Source organism: Mustela lutreola, chromosome X, assembly GCF_030435805.1.
Source record: "Mustela lutreola isolate mMusLut2 chromosome X, mMusLut2.pri, whole genome shotgun sequence".
In the NCBI taxonomy this organism is placed as follows: Eukaryota; Metazoa; Chordata; class Mammalia; order Carnivora; family Mustelidae; genus Mustela; species Mustela lutreola.
In genome coordinates, this window is record NC_081308.1 from 129,253,099 (window position 1) to 129,275,434 (window position 22,336).

The 22,336-nt window shown below is 44.7% G+C and overlaps 1 protein-coding gene across 1 annotated transcript; it reads left to right on the top strand.

Moving 5' to 3' along the window:
* Positions 1 to 6,961: 6,961 nt before the first annotated feature.
* On the top strand, positions 6,962 to 11,881 carry GPR50 (G protein-coupled receptor 50). Its single transcript, XM_059157239.1, has 2 exons — positions 6,962 to 7,148; positions 10,206 to 11,881. Exons 1-2 carry the CDS (start codon positions 6,962 to 6,964, stop codon positions 11,879 to 11,881), a joined length of 1,863 nt encoding a protein of 620 aa, XP_059013222.1.
* The last annotated feature ends 10,455 nt before the right edge of the window (positions 11,882 to 22,336 follow it).

Genomic DNA, 22,336 nt, shown 5'->3' on the forward strand with positions numbered 1-22,336 from the left:
CAGGTGCCAGCCATAGAGAGACTGGGTTCCTCTAGCCTTGAATCAATAGTCTCTGTTCCCTTGCTGGGGAAGGTAGACCCTTTACCAACCAATGCCAAGTCCTTATATTTGACTCATTTTAGGATCAACCAGATGCTGCATCCCTCAGTCATAGGGTTGCCAGGTAAAATACAAAGGAGCCAGTTAAATTTAAATTTCCAATAAACAATGGATAATTTGTAGTATAAGTATGTCCAAATATTGCATGGAACATACTTATGCTCATATTCTACTCATATTTATTTAAAATTCAATTTCATTTGCTAAAACATGCAACCCTACTCAGGTAGGCCATCAAGTGAGGACGGGGGTATGGTCAGGCCTCTGGTCCCTGGGAGAGCGAAACAGTTTAGTCCTGTTTTCAGGGAGCTGGGCAGATTGCTCTCAGGCATTGGGCCAAGAACCCCATCACTACAACTGAAGTAGAAGGTGGGATTGAGTCTGAGGACCAAAGCACATTTTATAAACTAGAAGAAGTATATAAATTCCCAGGAGGACGCCCCTCAGGAGCAGACTGGGCACCGAGTCACTGACTGCCACGTCTAGAATTCCTTAAACTGCCAGTGACTAGTTGCAGGATCAGGTTAAAAGTTGGGGTTCCCTAAGAGGGATCCCTGGGCCACTTGCATCAGAATCTCCTGGGAATGCAGATCCCAAGGCCCCACTCTAGATTTACTGAATCAGAATCTCTAGGGTCAAGTCTAGAAGGCTGCATTTTCTCTAAGCAGTCCTGGTGGCTCTAACATGCACTAAAATTGAGAGCCAGTGCCATTGAGCCAGGAACAACGTGTGCAAATAAGCAGGCATGATGGTTAAGGCACAAACTCTAGAGCCAGACTGCCCAATCTAGACTTCTATCTTTACCATTCATCATCCATGCAATCTGGAGCAAGTGACACAGCTTTTCTGGGCCTCAGTTTCTCTATTGGTGAAACAGGAATATGCCTATGCCATAGGGCTATTGTCAGGATTAAATGAGACAAAGTTCCAAGAGCAATGACTGGTCTTTAGGAAGCATACATAGGTGTTAGCCATTGTTAGGGGTTGAGTGGACCCCCTGGGGACAAAGAGGACCCATTTGGGTCCTCGTGTCCTATGTCTTGCAATAGAGTGGGCTGAAGCAGGGCACCCAGGGCAGGGGGTTTGTGGCACCAGAAGTCATGACGATGATTAATAAGAGGGACAGTTTTTTAAATGCATGGGTGATCATGCTTGGCTGGAACAAGAAGCTAGGAAAATGGATATTGTTCATTAAGCTCTAATTGGCAGGTAAATTGTACAAGGGGAAGGGAGTCCAAATGTTACTACCAGTAATTAATGTGCTTCTTCTCTCCCTGGTAATCCTTTGATTTGAACCTTCTAACCTGTAGTCTTTATCAGGCATTACGATTCTGGAAATTCTGGCTGCTAAATATTTTGGGGAGCTCCTGGTTGCACTAAAGGAAATGGATGTGTCCTATTCTCCCTAATAACTCAAGCACCGGGAAAAGATAAAGTTGTTCTAGCCATGATGAATTATGCCCAGGAGATTTGGAGAGGACAATCATTCTCTTTGTTCATTTAACAAATGTGAACAGTGTCTCCACGTTGGGAAAGCAAATGTGACCAGACACAGTCTGTTTAGGAAAACAATCCCCTTGGTTGACGCTCCCAGTCCCAGTGACTTGATTGCTGCCTAAATCCTTGCTCAGCTCTTCTGAGGTCACAGCCTTGCCCCTGAAGTCCTGCCCCTCCTGCAACCTGGAACCAGACCTCCCTCAGCCTGGGATGGCACCATGTTGTGCTAAGAAAGCCAGCTTCCCCAGCCACATGCAGACTTCTGAGTTGTCTTAGACCAGCCATCCTCCATGGTTCCATTCTAACTGATGTCAAGAAATCTGAGTGTTCCTTCTTGTGCGTACTATACAGACAGTGTCTGTGAAGCATGTTGGGGCCAGTGAAAAGGCAAGTCACTATGTTCCTTTTCATCTGGCACAGTGTCACATGTCGACGTGCGTGGGATGCTGAAGAGTGCCCCTTGGATGGCTTCTGACAGGAATTAAAGCTAGAGGCCAGAGGCCTTGGAGCACGAGGCAGCTGGGGGCAGAGTCTCTATGGAAGTGTAACACAAGGGAGTTTAGACAGAGTATTAGACACTTTCAGCGTAAGAGTAATGATAATAATAATAGTGAGTACTTGTTGAGTGGTTTACTCTGTTCTGAATAGTGTTCTAAGTGTTTGCATGTATCATCACATTTAACTCTCCCATCAACCCTCTGATAAGGCACTATGACTATCTGGGCTCAAGTTTGTTTTTTAATTTAATTTAACTTAAGTTAAATTCAATTAATTAACATATAGTATAATAACATATAGTATAGTATAGTAACCTATAACATATAGTATATGCCAATTAATTAACGTATTAGTTTTAGAGGTAGAGCTCAGTGATTCATCAGTTGTGAGTTCAAGGTTGTTTTTATTTTCAAGAACGGAGCCAAATGCAGTATCCATCCAGAGGAGCACTGACCAAAGAAGTCTGGAGTGCTTAAGAAATTCCTCGGCCATCCAGCCCTCCCTGAGGGTGGAGGAGACCTGAGCTGGCACTAAGAAGCCCTCTGTTTGGCTCTCTTGGGCCAGGGGCTGCTTGGGGCTGAGAGAGAACCCAAAATGCTTACAGTAACATTACTCATAATAGCCCCAAAGTGGAAGGATCTATTGATAGATAAATGGATAAACAAAAATATATGTTTATAAAAAATAAAAAATTTTAAAAAAATGTGGTTTATCCAAATGGTGGACTACTATATGGCCATAAAAGGAAACCAGGCACTAATACACACTACAGCCTGGGTAAACTTTGAAGACATGCTAAGGGAAAGAAGCCAGACACAAAAGGCCACATATTGTGAGTCCACTTATGTGGAATGTTCAGAATGGACAAATCCATAGAGATACAAATCAGATTAGTGATTTCCAGAAGCTGGGGGGTTGGAAAGAATGGGCAGTGGCTGCTAATGGGTACAGGGTTTCTTTTGGGTTGATGGAAATATTCTGAAATTAGATAGTGGTGATGGTTGCAGGACTTGGTGAATGTACAGGAAACCACTGAATTGTACACTTTAATAGGGGAACTACAGTATGTGACTATAGCTCAATAAAAACAATCAAATGAGAAAAAACAACAAAAGAGAACCCAGAATTCACCCTATCAAGGCCCAGAGCAAAACACTATCTTATGAAGCTGGGCTGTGGGAGAAAGGCCCAGCCAGGGCTGAGAGGGTATTGGACTCCTCCACCAGCCTTAGCATGACCTCAGCCAAGTTCTTTCACCTCTCCGAGCCTGTTTCCCGATCTCTTAAGTGACATGGTTGTGAGAAAATATATCCCTGATGGGATGTTGAAAACCATAAAATGCTTACTTAAAATCAAAGTGTATTAATTACAGGCAAGGTATTGGTGTCTTTATAGAAAATTTGCCCATTTCTGAGCAGAAACTGCTTACTCTCTGTCTCTCTCACCTTTGAAAAAGAGAACCAAAAAAGGGGGAGGGGGAACCTGGGTGACTCAGTCATTAAACGTCTGCCTTCAACTCAGGTCATGATCGCAGAGTCCTGGGATCCAGCACTGCATCAGGCTCTCTGCTCAGTGGGGAAGCCTGTTTCTTCCTCCCTCTCTGCTTGTGTTCCCTCTCTTGTTGTGTCTCTCTCTGTAAAAGAAATAAATAAAATCTTATTGAAAAAAAAAGAGAGAAAACCAAGTTGCCAGCAGCTACCCTCATTGCCAGGCTTGCCCCAATCTTCAAAACATGAGAAATGTGGAGGCTGAGATGGAAGAAAGCTTTGCATATCAGCAAGAAGAAGGGGAAAAGCTTTTACTATCTACTTTCTACACAGAATGCCCCTGGGCATCTCTTCTGCCTGGGATGTGGCAAGCTTTCAGTGCTGGGGGTCCTCTGGGAGGCCAAGTGGACTCCCTCATTTCATAATAAATGACCCCGGGGGTGGGGGGGAAGGTATCGTGCCTGGGGATCGCCAAGCTCCAGGAGAGTAAGCTCTCTACACAACTCCCTGCCCAGTATTCATTGCTTTATTCTCCTTCCCAATCTCTGTATGGATTTCCAAGGGTTTCCCAGGACCACAAGGGAATGTCCTAGGTGTCCTCTGTTTTGATTCCCTATCTTACAGCTTTCAAGTCCCAAGTAAAGCGTTTTTCCCACCCCTAGTTATTAGAGCTTCCTAGCAGGCCTTTTAGAAAGACACTTAAAAATCCTTTGGAAGCTTAAATAAACCATACACTCTGCAACCCAATAGAGACCTTCCTCCTTAACTACTTAGGGTCCATGGGTCGTCCTACCCTTGCAAACTCTGACTGGTTTTCTTCCTCATATGTATCCACATAACAGATTCAATATAGCCATCTGTTTTTCTTAGGACTGGGAAATGTTCAGAATCTTTATTCAAGACAGTTCATAAAAAAAAAATAACAACATTAATTTAACCAGATGCAGAACACCTTACATTATTAAAATAGGTACCTCTTTCACTTGTCCAGTACATAAACATCCAAGTCCTAGGAGGTCATGGTCAAGCAGTGTCCAAACTGGGGCAGGGGCTGGGGACCAGGCATCAGCTCACTCTCTCTCCTGCTTACTCCTCAGTCCCAGGCAAGCCCAGGCCACAGCCGCTGGGAATTCTCACTACCCGGGGCCTCCATCAGCTCTGGGGCCACCCCGTCTCAGAAGTACAGTGCGCTAGAATGTAACAATGGCTGAAATCAATTTGCTGACTCTCTTTCAGGATTGGTGCGGGAGTCTGGGTGCAGGGGAGACGCCAGTGTCTTCAGTCGCTAGATGCATGTTCATTCAAATTCATTCAAATTTTTGTTTAAGTGAATTAAAAACGGCTCCCTGCCATAAATAAAAGGATCCAAACCGTCAAGGAAGCAGCGTGAGCAGCCGGATGTGGACAAACTCTTCCACGATGTCAATGGCTTTCTCGGCCGCTAGCCTCTTTTCAGGGCTTGCTTTCGTCTGGGGAGGAGCGCAGAGCCGGCTCTCGGGCTGTCTTTAGGGAGAAATCCTGGCTAGGTCCAGCCGGGAGAGCGAGCGCGCGGCCCGGGTTCCAGCCTGCGGGGAGCAGTGAGATAATGAATGTGAAAAGGCTCCAGGCGGGAGATTGTTATTCGTGAGGATGCCTTCTCAGTAGCGAGCGCGGGGAGGGGGTGGGATGCATCTTCTAACAAGGGGATTCATTCCTTCTTTGAGTTTTCCAGCTAGAGAAAGTGCGTGCAATCTCGCTTTCTGTCAGGTATTTCTTTCCGTTAAAGGTCTCTAAATGTTGAGGTTCCTCACGGAATGCAGCCCCAGTCCCCACCCGCTGTGTCCGACCCTCTCCCCGCGGGGCAGGAGGGCTGCTCTATCCAGACGGTGGCACTCCCAGACAGTGCAACCCCACGCAACAAGAAGGCTAGTCTGGGACAAGATTCGAAGTGTTTGCTGGTATTCTCAACAAGAGCCGTAACTTTGAGTAGCGGGTAGAATCCATCCCCACGACCACAGTTGTGGAGGGAGCGAGGACCGAATTTTGCCCTTTTAGTTCAGCCCCCGCCTTTCGGATTTCCCATGGCCCGGGCGCTTCACGAATCTGGGCGCACCACAGGGAACCGTGACGCCTCCGGAGGGGGATTTACGGGGCTAGGGGCGGACTGACCAAATGAGGTGGAAATGAGAGCCCTGACAGCGCGTGGACGGAGATGAGTTGTACGCCTGGGACGCGACGGAGGCGCTAGTTTCCCGCTGTCTTCTTGGTCGTGGTGCCCGGCACCTCCGCGCCGGTTCCGCTGCTGCAACGCAGCTCCCCGGGGCTGCTCGACATCCCAGTTCTACCCAGTAGAGTGTGCAGAGCAACTCCAGAGGGGACAAGAGCCGAAACCGTCGCCCAGGATTTCTTAGAGGAGCGGCGACCCAAGAAAAGGGCTCTCTTACTCCCCTTTACTTTTCCCCAAACCAAAATCTGAGCTCCCGAAGCCAGGGCGCTCGGCAGTGGGGAAGGGGATCAGCTCCGGGTCTCGATGGCCCCAAAGATTGGGACAAATAGCCACCAGCTATCTCCCCTCGCATCCACATTGCAGACTCACTCCCAGCTCCCAGAGTCAGGTGCAGGGGACATCTCCCTCAGTTAAGTCCGGGATCGACTGAACCGTCACTCGTTGCTGCCGCTAAGAGAGCCGACCGGCTCCTGGCAGGCAGTGGAGGAGAGACAAGTTTCCTAGAGACTGGTCACCCAGACTGAGGATGGAAGATCTGGGAAGCTGTCCCCTGGTCCTTCACGACATGCAGAAGGTTCTGAAGGGGCAAGACCTGGAGTGGAATGAACCTTTCAGGGGGACCGTAGGGGCGCATATCACTGGCTCCCCTTCCCACTCTGTTGGGGGCTACAGACTGGCATGGGTTGAAACTGGACCTCAAGAGGGACCCCCTGCCCCTCTCCTGCGTTTTACATCGCTTTGCTGGTTGTTTGCATTGGAAAGGGAGGGAGAAGAACTTGCTAGAAACAAATGCGCAGTGGCCGGGGGCGGGGAGGTGGATTCTGAGCTTGTCACGACTGCAAGGTACCTAGGGGATGGGGAGGGGTGGCTAGAGGGGAAGCACAAACAAGGCAGTCGGAAGCAAGACGACACCTCGATGTGGATTTGTCCAAAAAGAGTTGGAGACCAAAGCGGGGTTGTTCAGGGAGCTCTGATTGGTCGGGGGGAGGGACTTGGGGTGGGGCTAGCGCCTCTTGAGGCTTTAAAAGCTCATCGGAGAGGGGCGGGATGCTGTCATTCGCTCTCTGGTTCTCCGAGGGGAAGCAGCTTTCCAGAAGCTCCAGGCTCCGGGTGGCAGAGCAGGTGTTCCTGCTGGGAAACCGGCTGGGAGATCCTAACGGTCTCCAGCAGCAACATGGGGCCCACCCGGGCAGTTCCCACCCCATACGGCTGCATTGGCTGTAAGCTGCCACAGCCAGACTACCCACCAGCTCTAATCATCTTTATGTTCTGCGCAATGGTCATCACCATCGTCGTAGACCTGATCGGCAACTCCATGGTCATCCTGGCTGTAACAAAGAACAAGAAGCTTCGAAATTCTGGTAAGTCACCTTTCCATCTTCCTACCCAGCATTCAGCCACATGCCACCCCTCGGGCACGAGTTCTGGTGCCTGAAATAGGGAACCCTTGGGCAGTGCCCTCACAGTGAACTTCCCTATTCCCAAATTCCTTGCAAACCTGTGCGGTGATGTTATGCGGAGACCCCCTTAATTTAGAGCTTCTCAAGGCTGAGGGAGCTCAGGAAATTGGCTTTTGGCGTCCAAGTGCAAAGCCTGGTTCCCGCGGAGCGAGGCAGACCGCCGAGTCCTGCCCTGTCCGAGACCTGATGCAGAGGGAGCCAGCACCCGAGCCGGGAGTGCCACCACCGTCTGGGGATAGTACGCTTGGATGGACGCCACAGAGGGGACCGCGCCCAGGCGGTGCGGGTAGAAGGGAGCCGCGGGGTTGCGACCCGCTCCGGAAAGTTAAGTTCGCGGCGGCTGCGGCGGCTGCGGTGGCGCTTACAGGAGCGCAGCGCAGCGGCCGCGCCCTAAAACCAGCTGAGCCCCCGCTGCTGCGGCCCTGGGACTCCCGGGCGGCTCCAGGGCGGCTCCCAGGCAGCGGAGCTTAGACCCTAGCGTCTGAGTGTGGAGCCGGGTGGTGGTCTGAGTCCCCCGGAGCCGAGCTCCGTCCGCGCGTCCCAGGGCGCAAGGCGGAGAGAGCAGAGCGGCGGTCTGGGCGCGGCAGGCGGTGGCAGCGACGGCAGCAGCGGCGGAGATCGCGAAATCCGTAAGCCGGGTATTGGGGGTCCCAGGGCGGGGTGGAGGAGACCCCGGAGCTTGGCGTCCGGCGGGGATGGGGTAGAAGACGGCAGAACAGGGCGAGGATGGCGGGTGGGTCGCGGAAGAGCTCAGAGTGGGTGGCGGGAGACGCGGAGAGACTGCAAAGTGTGGGGCGCTGGGACGGGGTGAGGAGCTGGGGCGCGGAGCGAGCCGAGCGACAATCCCCTCGCTCTGAGCCAGTGTGGAGGGGAGGGGCCAGCTGCGACCGCGGCTGGGGCAGGCGAGGGAGGTGGCTGGGCTCGGGGACCTGTGCGGGGGGTGGGGGGGGTGGCGGACCCTGCAAAGCGGTAAGCCCCTTTTGCACGTTGGGCTGGAGAGGGCCGAGAAGGGGAGAGGAGGAGCGAAGGGGACCGAATTCCGCGCTAGGGTCCCAGGAGGGAGGGGGCGGCGCCCGGGATCTCTGCTGCTGGGGTCTCAGTCGGCTGGGGCCGGGTTGGGGGGAGAGCGGGGAGAGGGGGCAGAGGCGGCGGGGGAGAGGGGAGCCGGTCGGGTACCCGCAGGACCCGGCGGGCGGGGCTCTGGGGAGGGGAGTCAGCCAGTCTCTGGGGGATTACTTTCCGGGGATGAGAAATCACAACTACCATACAAGTTTCAAAATGCACTGACGGGCGCACAGTCATGAAAAGTTTTCTTTTAAACTCTGGTGGGCGTGTCTGATTTCCTTTTGGTCCCCTGGAGACGTGGGGCCGCACGCTTGGACCTCACCTTCGTTCCAGCAGTGCGGGCCCCCAGGAACCACGGAGCCCCAGGGACCACCTGCGAAGCCCATTTTCTTTCTTGACTTTTCTTCTTCCTTTTCCTTTTTCCCTTCTCCTTTCTGGTAGTTGTGGTTTTGTTTTTAAGGCTTTTCCCTCTGTCTTTTCCACTTCTCTTCTCTCAATTCATTTCTTTGAGAGAAAACCCTAGAAAGAACCTCCTGGTAGAAAGCGCTGAGGCCGCGCCTTGGCAGCGTTGGCAGGAGGGCAGAGGGAACCATTTCTTTGCCGTTTTAAAAAGTGCTCATTTGGGGCGCCTGGGTGGCTCAGTGGGTTAAGCCTCTGCCTTCGGCTCAGGTCATGATCCCAGGGTCCTGGGATCGAGCCCCGCATCGGGCTCTCTGCTCCGTGAGGAGCCTGTTTCCTCCTCTCTCTCTGCCTGCCTCTCTGCCTACCTGTGATTTCTCTCTGTCAAATAAATAAATAAAATCTTTAAAAAAATAAAAAGTGCTCATTTTCTCCTAGTTGAAGAGAAAGCGCAATATTTTGCCACACTAATGCTAATTAGCATCGAGGCGTTTCTTCCTCCTTTTTTTGGAAAGGTTTCGCAAAAACGTTCCTACCACTGCCCTACAAAACGGGAGTGGCAGCCGAGGCCCGCCTCCCCCCCCCCCCCCCCCGCCCCAGGCCTTTACTTTCCTGTTTAGCCACAGGCTCCAGTCAAGTTCAGCGTCGGGCCAGGAGCTCCTACACAGGGAGCGGAACGTGCGGGTGAGCGATTCTGCGCTGGACCCGCTGGAAGCCGGCACCTCTGCTAATCCTTGCAGGGCTTTTCCTGATTGTTTTTCACCCTACGCGCTGTTTATGGCTTCACACTAAATTTTACAGGGTCTCCCCACCCACCCACCCCACCCCATTCCCCTCAGTTTTCACTCTTAGCCTACCTCGGAAATGGTAAGTACTTACTGGGCTTTTTCATAGATTATTGTCTGATGCCGTTTTCCTAAGAAGACGGTGCCCTTTCTCAGACTATTCTCTTAGACGTGTTAGCGTTGTAAACGCAATGCTGGCCTAGAGGAGGTAGAAGGCTCGTTTTTTTCCCCGGGGTGTGTGTAGGAGCGTTGGTGCTTAGGCTCCCTGACATTCCTTCAGTCTCTTCCCTCCCCCCTACACATCTAGCCTACTTCCTACCCCCGGCTTTATCAAGATCGCCTCTACGCCCCTCCCCCTTCTCTCCCTAGCCCCCTGTAGGGAAAAAAGCTTGCATTTTGTTTTGCTCAAAATGGTGGCAGCCTGCTTACTGCTTTCTGACAGAAGTTCGCTTTTTTCTCAAAGCAGACATGACATTGTTTGAAAGGAAAAAGTGGCCCAAAAGACAGGTCCCCCAAACCTAGTTGTACATCAGAATAATGCTTGCATACGAAAATAAAAACACAAAAATATTTCCCTAAAATAATTCTAGAATTCTAAATTGTCACCACTTCAGCTGGTCTTTTCCTCAGTTTCAATTTATAGATTTCCATACTTAACCATTTATTTTTCTCTGTTTTTCTTCCCTTTCTTCCCATGTATATTTTTCAGGCAACATCTTCGTCGTGAGCCTCTCTGTGGCCGACTTGTTGGTAGTCATCTACCCCTACCCTCTGATGCTGCATGCCATGGCCATTGGGGGCTGGGATCTGAGCCAGTTGCAATGCCAGATGGTTGGATTCATCACAGGGCTGAGCGTGGTCGGTTCTATCTTCAACATCGTGGCCATTGCCATCAACCGTTACTGCTACATCTGTCACAGCCTCCAGTATGAGCGGATCTTCAGTGTGCGCAATACCTGCATCTTCCTGGTCATCACCTGGATCATGACCGTCCTGGCTGTCCTGCCCAACATGTATATCGGTACCATTGAGTATGATCCTCGCACCTACACCTGCATCTTCAACTATCTGAACAACCCTGTCTTTGCTGTGACCATCGTCTGCATCCACTTCGTCCTCCCTCTGCTCATCGTGGGTTTCTGCTATGTGAGGATCTGGACCAAAGTGCTGGCAGCCCGTAACCCGGCGGGGCAGAATCCTGACAACCAGCTTGCTGAGGTGCGCAATTTTCTAACCATGTTTGTGATCTTCCTCCTCTTTGCAGTGTGCTGGTGTCCTATCAATGTGCTTACTGTCTTGGTGGCTGTCAGTCCGAAAGAGATGGCAGGCAAGATCCCCAACTGGCTTTATCTTGCAGCCTACTTCATAGCCTACTTCAACAGCTGCCTCAACGCTGTGATCTATGGGCTTCTCAATGAGAATTTCCGAAGAGAATACTGGACCATCTTCCATGCTATGCGGCACCCTATCCTGTTCCTCTCTGGCCTCATCTCTGATATTCGGGAGACTCGGGAGGCCCGTGCCCTGGCCCGTGCCCGTGCCCGTGCCCGAGACCAAGCCCGTGAACAAGCCCATGAACAGGATCGTGCCCGTGCCAGTCCTGTTGTAGAGGAAATGCCGATGAGTGCCCGGAATGTTCCACTACCCGGTGATGCTGCAGCTGGCCAACCTGAACGTGCCTCTGGCCATCCCAAACCGGCTTCTGGGCACTCCAGGTCTGCCTCTGCCTACCGCAAGTCTGTCTCTGGCCACCATAAATCTGTCTTTAGTCACTCCAAGCTGGCTTCTGGTCACTCCAAGTCTGCGTCTGGTCACCCCAAGTCTGCCACTGTCTATCCTAAGCCTGCCTCTGTCCACTTTAAGGCTGACTCTGTCCATTTCAAGCCTGCCTCTGTCCATTTCAAGTTGGCCTCCAGCCACCCTAAACCTGTCACTGGCCACCATGTTCCTGCCAGCAGCCACTCTGAGGTTGCCTTCAGCCCTGCCACCAGCCACCCTAGACCCACAGCTGGCTACATCAAGCCTGCTACCACCCCCCTTGAGCCCACCACTGCTGATAATACTGAGCCTGCTACCACCAGCCAACTCCAACCAGTGATCGCCAGCCACACTGAGTCTGTCGCTGCTGACCACCCTGAGCTTACTGCCTCCTGTCACCCTGAGACCATCGCTGCCGGCCACTTCGAGTGTGACATCACTGACCTCCCTGAGCCTGTCTGCAGCCCTGCCAGTGGTTCCCCTGAGTCTGCTGCCAGCCTACCAGAGCTTGCAGCCACCGCTGCTGCCAACCTTCCTGACCCCACTGTGACCACCACTACCACCAATGATTACCATAAGATTGTGGTTATTGATGTTGAAGTTGATTTTGATGAAATGGCTATGTGAAAAATGCTCTTAGGGGTGGCCAAGTAGTGATCCACTTTCAAGTTTATCTAGCATATGTAATTCAAAGTGAGATAACTTACGGCACCTACACACAGACACACAGACACACAGACATGAACTCACATAGTGTAAGCTACATCCACCTTGTAGGCATACTCCTTTACGTAACATACTCTGAAAGTGTATGTGTGTGTGTGCGCGCGTGCGTGCGCACATGTGCATGCTTGCTATTTTAGAGATCAAATTTCCCCTAAGTTTGACATCTGTTATTCTGAGCCTCCCTTTCTTCCTGTAGTTGACCTTGAGCCAACAGTGATCCTTGAAATTTTAGACCTTGATTTTCCCATGTCCCCCTTCCTCCCCTCAACTCATTTCCTTCTTCTTTTTCCTGCTTTCTTCTCTCATCCCCCCAGGGTTGGGGGAGGAGCGCTTCTGTAAGTAAATGTGACGGCAAAGTTTTATGTTTTAAAGTGTGTCATTCTATATTGTACTTTTAATGGCAGTCAGAAGGGTAGTTTTGATAAAGTGCAAGTACTTGAAACAGTTTCTTTTGTAAATTTCAGCAACAAGATATGACCCATATCTGAAGAACACAATTTGATAAGCTCTATTAAAGTGCATTTTTATGCCTATGAGTTCAAATGGCAAAAGGGAAGATATGTCCAAACCGAATTATTTCTAATTGATGAAAATTCAAATATTGGTGCTGATTTTTATAGTCAAACATGAATGCAAGTGATGAGATGTTTTTACCTTGTAGTCACTTACCTTTTTAAGCATTCACCAGAATTTTCTTTCATTTAGTTCCAGAGAAACAAATTCATTCATAAACTAGTTGCTTCTCCTAAAATCTAAATTTGTAGTCACTAGGATCAATTATAGTCATGTATTTAATATTATAATTCAATCCTACAAATCCTATAATTCAATCCTTCAAATCCTGTCTAAAAAAAGAAATTTTTTTTAGACAGCCTGGTATTTCTACATAATCAGTTTTTACATTTTCCTTTTTCATTCAGAAGGGAATTCAAGGTAATAGGGGAGGGAGACAGGAGTCTCATTACCTTTGGCTGAGGTTCTGTCATCCACAACATTAAGTTGTACATGTCTTGTATCAGCACACCTGACAGCCCAGTAAATAAATGACTTTTGTCTAGAATTGAAGAAAAAATTGTTTAATACAAATTTCAACTATTGATTCAAACTAACACATAAAGTTAAGTTTATAAAAGTTTGTAAGGATAAGTGGAAATGTATTATACTGCCTTAATTTGATTCTGTACTTGTGGTAGCAATTAAATAAAAGTGATTTTGTGGCTTTGGTGTGTGATTTGTTAATAAATTCACTTCCTCCGCTAGATTCCTTGTGGGGAGGGTTGGGAGGTGGGTGGAAAAGCATTGACCTTGGATCAGAAGAACTGGGTACAAGTTCTATCCTTTCTGTGAGCTTGCTATATTCCATAGCAAGTCAAATGACCACTCTTCCCCCAGTTTTTTGGCTTGGCAAACTCTGGTCAGGTTGGGGTCGAGGTTTGGTGTGTGTGTGGTGACAATGGGTGATCTGACCTACCTGTTCTTAGACTTCTGGGCCTTGTCTGCCATGGCTTCTGAAAACAGATTTTTTTTTTTTTTTTACACCCATGGAAGGCATGAAGCCAGACTCCAATAATTTCACAACCCCAGAGGCTGCTGGGACCAAGAAACAGAACTTAAGAACCTGTGAGGGGAGGCACAGAAGTGGGAAACAGGAGGACAGGTGGTTTCCTTTCTGGCTGCAAGATGGGTGACAAGACCCCAGCCACTGGGCAAGGTTCCCTGACCTCAGGAACACAGTCTCAAAAGAATCTCTAAGGACAAGGAAATGCCCCAAATAATGTGCTCTGTAAAAATAAAAGTGGATTCAAAATAATACACTGTAGGATATCAACTTTGTTTAGAAAATGTATACACTTAGTATGTGCTTTGGTGAGTGCTGATTCACAGACCTGTACCCCTGGGGATAAAAATACATATTTATAAAAAATAAAAAATTTAAAAAAATAAATAAAAATTAAAAAAAAAAAACCCTAAGGCAGGGGAAAAAAAAACCGTGTATATACATACACACAGAGTTATATACATGTAGTTGTTCTATCCAGCTTTAGCCAGGCTATGAGTATAATTGAGGTCATCTTAAATTTTCATGCCCAAATCACCATGGTTTGAGCCCCATCAGAATGACTGCTGGACATCAGGCTGACTCCCTGTGCAAAACTTTTGCCAATATTCCTGGAAACCCTGCACTATTCTCCAGGGGGCTCAAAGGGGTACGGGCTTCTGAAAGGAAAAGGGAGGAAAGAAAAAGCTATCCATACTTTTTACAACTTTGTCCCACACTCTACTCTGAAGTGCCTGAAGAAACACTGCTTATGCCCAGAGTCTCACAGAGTCTCATGAAGAGACTGCTGTGGACTCTCTGCTCACCTGCCCTACTTCCATCCCTAAAATCCCCTCCAGCACAAGAGTTTTCTCTCTTTATCCTGTCCCTCTCCTTTCCCAAAAGTCAAGAAGCCTCTGATTTGCCACAGCCATTGTGACTGTTTAAATAACAGTTTCCTCCAGTTTCTACTTTTTTTCTCTTTAATGTAAATGAAATGTGCATACTGTAAAGTGACAGCTTGGCAAATTTTTATGTATGTATACATCTGTGTAAATACCACTCTGAGGAAGATATAGTCTTCTAGAAGGTTCCATTTTGCCTTCTTTAAGTCAATACTTCATACAAAAGCAGCCATTCTTTTGACCTTTATCTCCATACATTAATTCTATCTTTTCTAGGACTTCATATAAAAAGAAGTATACAGTATATATTCTATTTTATACAGTTTCTTATTTTTTCTAATTGTGATAAAATGTATATAACATAAAATTAACCATTTAATCATTTTTAAGTATATAGTTCAGGGCATTAAGTATATCCACAGCATTGTGTGACTCTCACCCATCACCTGAAACATAAACTGTGCAGCCATTAAATAATAATTCCCTATTAACCCCTCTGCAACTCCTGGTGACCTCTAGTCTACTTTCTGTCTCTATGAATTTGCCTATTCTAGGAATCTCATATAGATGAAATCACTCAATATTTGTCCTTTTCCGTCTGGCTTCTTTCACTGAACATATGTCTTCAAGGTTCAGCAATATCATAGCAGGTATCAGTACTTCATTTTTCATGGCTGAATAATATTCCATTGTATGGATACATCCCGTTTTGTTAATTCATTCATCCATTGGCGGACTGTTTCCACCTTTTGGGCATTGTGAAAAGTGCTGCTGTGAATATTGATTTTCAAGTATTTGTTTAATTTCCTGCTTTCAATTATTTGGGATATATATCTAGGAATAGAATTCATGAATCATATATTAGTCTGGCTTCTTTTGCTCCATATTGTGTCTTTGAAATTCATTCACTTTTTGTATGCATCAGTAGTTTGAGTGTTTTTTGTTTCATTTTTATATTAGTAATCTACAGGATGAATATACCACAATTTATTTAGTGATTTTGTAGACAGACTGCTGATGAACATTTGGGCTGTTTCCAATTTGGGGCTATTATAAAAAGTGTTCCTATCAACATTTTTATACATGTCAACTTTATTTTATGTTAAGATACAATTTTACATAGAGTAAATTACACAAATATTCAGTGTAGAGCTCAATGAATTTTTAAGTATGTTTGCATCTGTGTAACCACCACAGAAATCAAGATATAAAACATTTCTAGCACTTAGAGGGTGCCATTATGCTAAATTAATTTTGCTGGCTCTTCAACTCCATTTAAATGGCAGCGTTAGTATGTTCTCTTTGTATCTGGCTTTTCTGCTTACAAATTTGCCTGTGATATATTTGCATTGCTTTTGGTAGAAGTATGCTCTTTTTCATTGCTGTGTATGATTCCATCATATTGACTATAACAATTTTTAAATCCATTATACTACAATGAATATTTGGGCTATTTTTTGGGTTGGGGCTGCTATGAAGAAAGCTATTATGAACATTTTTGTACATGCCTTTTGGTACACATAGGGATTCATTGCTCTTGGTAATATACCTAGGTTTGGAATTGCTGAGTCATGATTATGTGTGTATTTAGTTTTAGTACGCACTGCCAAATATTTTTGTAAAGGATTTGACCCAATTTATATTGGCACCAGCAATGTATATGTTTGAGGTGCTCTGCATTCTTGCCAACATTCAGTAATCTCAGCCTTTTAATTTTAGTTATTCTAGTATCTAGTACTATACCATTATATTTTCAATTTGCATTTTTTAAAATGATTAATAATGTTGACCATCTTTCACATGATCATTGGTGTGATCATGTATCTTCTTTAGTGAAGGGTGTGAACAAACATTCTGGCTATTTTAAATTTGAGGTTTCTGTCTTCTTATTGGCAGTAGAAGAAATTATTTATATATTCTGGATATATATATATTTTTATGAATATCTTCTCTTTGTCTGTGGTTTGCCTTCTTTCTCTCTCTTAATTGTATTTTTTGAGGGACAAAATCCTTAATATTATGAAGTCTAATTTAATTAGTTTTTCCTTTTATGACTATGCATTGTGCTTAAGAAATTTCTGATTAATATAATGAATATTCTCCAAGTTTTTCTTTTAGTAATATTATTGTTTTGCCATTAACATTTAAGTCTATGCTTCATCTTAAGCTATTTTTTTGTGTTTGGTGTAAGGTATCAGTCAAAGTTCAATTTTTTTTATATAGTCATGGTTCATATTTCATCCTTTGCCCCATTGCGCATTTGTTATAATTAGTTAATCAAAAAATAAAAATTATTTATCATCTCTCTGTCATTTAGCTATTTCTCTCTAGACTGTCTAGTCTGTCTCATTAGTCTATTTGTCTACCCTTCACTAAAGCCACATCGTAGTTTTTAAATTTTAGTTAAACTATACATTATATACAATGATATGCACACATATGAAGTGTATGACTAAATGGCTATTCACTCATATGTGCATTTTTATATCACTATCTTCCAGATGAAGATATAAAACATTTCTATAATCCCAGAAGGTATTTTCATGTCCCAACTCAGTCAATACATTCCCCAAATTTAACCACTGTTCTAATAATGTCTATTAACACAGATCAGTTCTGTCCATTTTTAAATTTCTTTAAAAAGAATAACACAATATATACACTTTGCTAAGGGAAAGGAATGGAATTAGGGAAAGTTAAAGCACCACGAAACCTCATAGTTCTTACTAAGATTCAGTCATTTTTCTGGAATAAACTCTCCTTGGATTGTTTGTTCGAGGACTTAGGTTAACTTCCTGAGTTCTGAAAAAGTTGATTTTGAGCCTTTTTGTGACATTCTTGCTTTTATGGAGAAACACATTTTTGGAATCTCTTACACTGCCATTCTGATACCCTTCTGCACTTTAATTTTTTTCACTTGTGTATTAATGCCATAGAAATCACTCCACGTCAGTTCATGAAGAGCTTCTTCATTCTTTTTTATGCATCATTTATTCAAGCACTCTCCTATGTGTGGACATGTAGGTTGCTTCCAATACTTTGCAGTTACAAACTATGCTGCAGGAACATTCTTTTTTTTTTTTAATATTTTAATTAATTAATTTATTTGACAGACAGAGACCACAAGTAGGCAGAGAGGCAGGCAGAGAGAGAGAGAGGAGGAAGCAGGCTCCCCGCGGAGCAGAGAGCCGGATGCGGGGCTCGAATCTGGAATCACGACCTGAGCGGAAAGCAGAGGCTTTAACCCACCGAGCCACCCAGGCGCCCCGCAGGAACATTCTTGTGCATAAGTATTTTTGGATTGTTTTAAGTTCATCTTCAAGAATAGGTTCTCAAAATCGAAATTTCTGTGTTGGAAAGTTCTATTAGGTGTTACCAATTGCCCTCTGGAAGTGCTGTACTGATTCGCATTCTCAGCAGCAATGTATGAGCATGTGTGATTCCCCACAGACTTATCAACAGATTCTGTTGTCATAATTCTTAGTTTTGCTTGTCTGCTAGATAACAAGCTGTATCTCAGTATACTTTCATCAACAGCTCTCTAATATGTACTGAGTTTGAATATTTTTCACATGTTTAAGGGGTATTTTTATGTTCTTTTTCAGGGTGAATTATTATCTTTTTATGTAGTTTCCACACTTTTCTAATGGGTTTTTGGTCCTTTGTCCCTCAATTTTACAAAACTTCACATGATTATTTTTATAGAGTTGCTAATCACAAGTCATGTCTGAGCTTTAATATTTTTCTTGTGCAAATATTTCAGGTCAAATTAAATGCCTTTTTCAGTGGCTATGATTCACCGTGATTAAATTCAAGTTGTTTGAGCATCTCATTAATCAACTGCAGAAGTTCTACAAAAGGTTCAATAAACTGAGTAATTTTCATTACACTCAAGCCAGACAAGGACTGAACATTTACTATTGAATCAAACTTCCATGTGGGGTTGGGAGTGGGGATGGAGGGAGTTGGTACAGTTTTCTAAGAAGGTGTGGAATTACGAAGCATGAGTCATTGCAACTTTAAAAAGGTGCGGTGGAAATTAAACTAGAAGGAGCTGTAACCGAGGCACCTATAACCTTAGGAGGAATATTTTTAAAATGAGGATTAATAGTCTTGGGCAGATTAGCAGGAAAAAGATAGTGAAAGGTCTAGCAAAAAATTTATCATAGATTTGATACATATTTACTGAGTATCTATTACAGGTAAGACTCTCTTCTAGGCAGGTAGTCTGTGGGAATTAAGAAGATAAATAAGGGAGAATCCCCAACCTAATCTAAAGGCTTGAAATGAACAATGTGGCTTTTTGTTTGAGCTACCATTTACTAAATCCCTACTATGTGATAAGCATCACTCAAGAGGCTTTACTTCTCTTATCTCTAATTTTCATAAAACCATTGCCAGAGGGGCGCCTGGGAGGCTCAGTGGGTTAAAACCTCTGCCTTCAGCTCAGGTCATGATCTCAGGGTCCTGGGATCGAGTCCCACATCGGGCTCTCTGCTCAGCAGGGAGTCTGCTTCCCTCTCTCTCTGCCTGCCTCTCTGCCTACTTGTGATCTCTCTGTCAAATAAATAAATAAAATCGTAAAAAATACCACTGCCAGATTAATAATATTTACTCTTATTTTCAAAAAGAGGACATTGAGGCCAAGAAAGGTTAAGAAACTAGTTTAGAGTCAGAAAGCTGGAAAGTTGGACAATTTGAACTCACATCTGCTTAGAAAATCCCAAATACCAATTTTAAATAATACTTCATAGTGAATTATGTTGGGATTAATCAAATCAGGTTAGCTGAAAACAACAATAGCTAACCTCATTTCATAATTTCTATATGCCAAACACAGGACTCAACAATTTACATGGATCATATTTAATTCTGAGACAGAATTTAAATGTTTGGATTCTCTGTTGCACACCTGAAACTAATGTGAAGCTGTGTGTCAACTACACTTAAAACAAAAATAAATTAATGTTTGTGCTCTCTACACTCTGTCTGGCACTACCACGTACCTCGTTGTCTATATTGAAATCCCAGGTTTCATCCAAGACTCCTACCTCATCCATTTAGTCCATTTAGTTGATCAATCCAGTACCTTCTCCTTTTCAATAACAATTTAATTCATCTTTTGGGGCCCCTGGGCTGCTCATGGGTTAAAGCCTCTGCCTTCAGCTCAGGTCACGATCCCAGGGTTCTGGGATCGAGCCCTGCTTTGGGTTCTCTGCTCAGCAGGGAGTCTGCTTCCCTTCTTCTCTCTCTGCCTGCCTCTCGGTCTACTTGTAATCTCTGTCTGTCAAATAAATAAATAAAATCTTTAAAAAAAACAATTTAGTTCATCTTTTGTTCTTAATTCTTGGTTTGAACAACCATCATCTCTTAGATGGATTACTTTAAGAACTTCTGTATCCATTTCCCAACCTTTCTATTCCACTCTTTATAAACTGCAGATACAAATACATTGTTCTTCCAATCATCCTCCTAACCTTAGGTTGACAGTACCTTTCCTTGACCCACTCCATGTATCAGCTCTATTGAACTGCCTTGCTCTTCCCTGGTCCTGTCTCTACTTCCCTCATTTTCTGAGTTCTTCATTTTTAGGTTTATGATTCCTTTGTCTAGTATATGTTGCAAATACCTTCTACACATTTTGCAGTTGTCTTTTGATTTTGTTTATGGTGCATTTGCCATGTAAAATATTTATTCTTTATTTAAATTCAATTTACTTAATATATAGTGTACTATTAGTTTTAGGGGTATAATTTAGTGTTTCATCAGTTGCATATAACACCCAGTGCTCATTCCATTAAGTGCCCTCCTTAGTGCTCATCCCTCAGTTACCCCTTCATCCTACCCACCTCCCCTCCAGTAACCCTCAGTTTATTTCCGAGAGTTCAGTGTCTCTTATGGTTAGCCTCCCTATCAATTTTCATCTTACTTTATTTCTTCTCCCCTTCCCTTATATGTATCTGTTTTGTTTCTTAAACTCCACATATAAGTGAAATCATATGGTATTTGTCTTTCTCTGATGGACATATTTCACTTAGCATAATACCCTCAGTTCCATCTGTGCCAAGTCCCACAACTATGACTCCTGGTGGAGACTGACTGTCTTACCAGCTGAAGAGGCCAGAGTATAGAGTTTGGTGACATAAAAACAATTTGAAACTTAAAGGGGAAATTTCAGAAGCATGATTGAAAATTTAAAATGGCAATCCTGTTATCAAGAAAACTTCAGAAGAAATGTGACCAAAATTTTGAATATAAACTCTATCTAAACCCCTAAATAATAGCAAAAAGCTATTTGACACCAAAGAGAAATTTATTCTTAAAATGTAGAAGAAGATAGAGATTTAGGCTCCAGATGGAACCTGCAGTTCTTTCAAGAGTCCCCAGAAACAAAAGATTCTTGTGTGATGGTGGAGGAGAGTAGGAAGTGTAGTGTTGGACAGACTTGAGAATTGAGAATTTAGGTTAAAGGGCAGGAGGATTCTCTCCATTTCTGCCCTCTTTTCCTTCAGACAGACCTAAATTCAGGTAATCATATCTCAATACAAGAAAAAAAAAAGGGAGAGATGTTCTTGGATTAAAAAAAAAATGAGTAGCATTATAACCATTGACTGGGTGATGGTTTATGGCAATGTTATCCAAACATGTTAAAGAGGATAATTAATATGTAGACAGACAGGCATTTTTTTAAATGAATGGCCAAAATTGTATTACTCTGAAAAGGAAAGATGCATTCCAGGGAGACAGCATAACATGGGCAAAGGCTAAGAGTTGGAAAGATGCATATGGCAGGTTGTAGAGTCCTGAGTTGTACAGTTTGCATGCAGCGTAAAGATGGCAGAACAGTAGAAACAGAGTCCTGCATTCTGGAGCTTATTCAGTCCACTCTTCCTAACTTGCAGTCTGTCCAGAGTTACTGACAAAGGGGCTGCCTAGACAGGTATTTTAACACTTACGCAATTCAGCTTTAAAATCCAATCCGTTCTTTGGACCATCATATAAAGCAATTGTAGAAGTCATAGTCAATAGTTTTGGAAAGCTTTTATGTTGGGATAGACTGAAATTGATCTATTTCATTTAATTATTATGTCCTTTAGGATTCGCCAACCTTCCCTTAGACTCAGCTTAAAACTAGGGTTGGGGCGCCTGGGTGGCCCAGTGGGTTAAGCCTCTGCCTTCGGCTCAGGTCATGATCTCAGGGTCCTAGGATCAAGTCCTGCATCGGGTTCTCTGCTCAGCAGAGAGCCTGCTTCCCACTCTCTCTCTGCCTACTTGTGATCTCTGTCAAATAAATAAAGTCTTAAAAAAAACTGAACAAGCAAACAAACAAAAACTAGGGAGACTTTCTGTTGACTGTGAATTCCTATAGCATTTCTTTGACCAGAGTTTTTATTTAGCACTTGGTAGACTCATGAAATTTGGAGTTGGAAATAACTTTATTTAAAAGTTGTCTAATTGAACTTAACACTTACTGTGGGCATTTCTTGTATCAGGTCTCTCATAGATATTTAACCTCTGATTGAACACTTCTAGTAGTTGGGAACTCCTTATTGGTAAAGGCTTCTCCACAGTTAGATAGCTAGATCTTTTCTTTTCTTTTTTTAAATTTTTTTTTATTCATTTGAGAGAGAGAATGAGAGAGAGAAAGCACAAGCAGGGGGGAGGGTCAGAGGGAGAAGAAGACCCCCCGCTGAGCAGGGGGTCCTATGTGATGTGGAACTCTATCCCTAGACTCCAGGATCATGACCCCAGCCAAAGGCAGTCACTTAACCAACTGAGCCACCCAGGTGTCCCAGCTAGAATTTCTTGGAACATGTGGAGGACAAGTCTGAGGAGTAGACTAAGCAGGAGCTACCAGACAAATGGAAGAAAAATGAAGAGACAAGGTGTCCTGGAAACAAAGGCAAAAGAGAG

Excerpts from the sequence above, each read along its gene's own strand:
- GPR50 (XM_059157239.1), top strand. The coding sequence starts at position 6,962 with ATGGGGCCCACCCGGGCAGTTCCCACCCCATACGGCTGCATTGGCTGT. Across the intron at positions 7,149-10,205 it reads CAAGAAGCTTCGAAATTCTG|GCAACATCTTCGTCGTGAGC; the intron begins GTAAGTCACCTT and ends TATATTTTTCAG.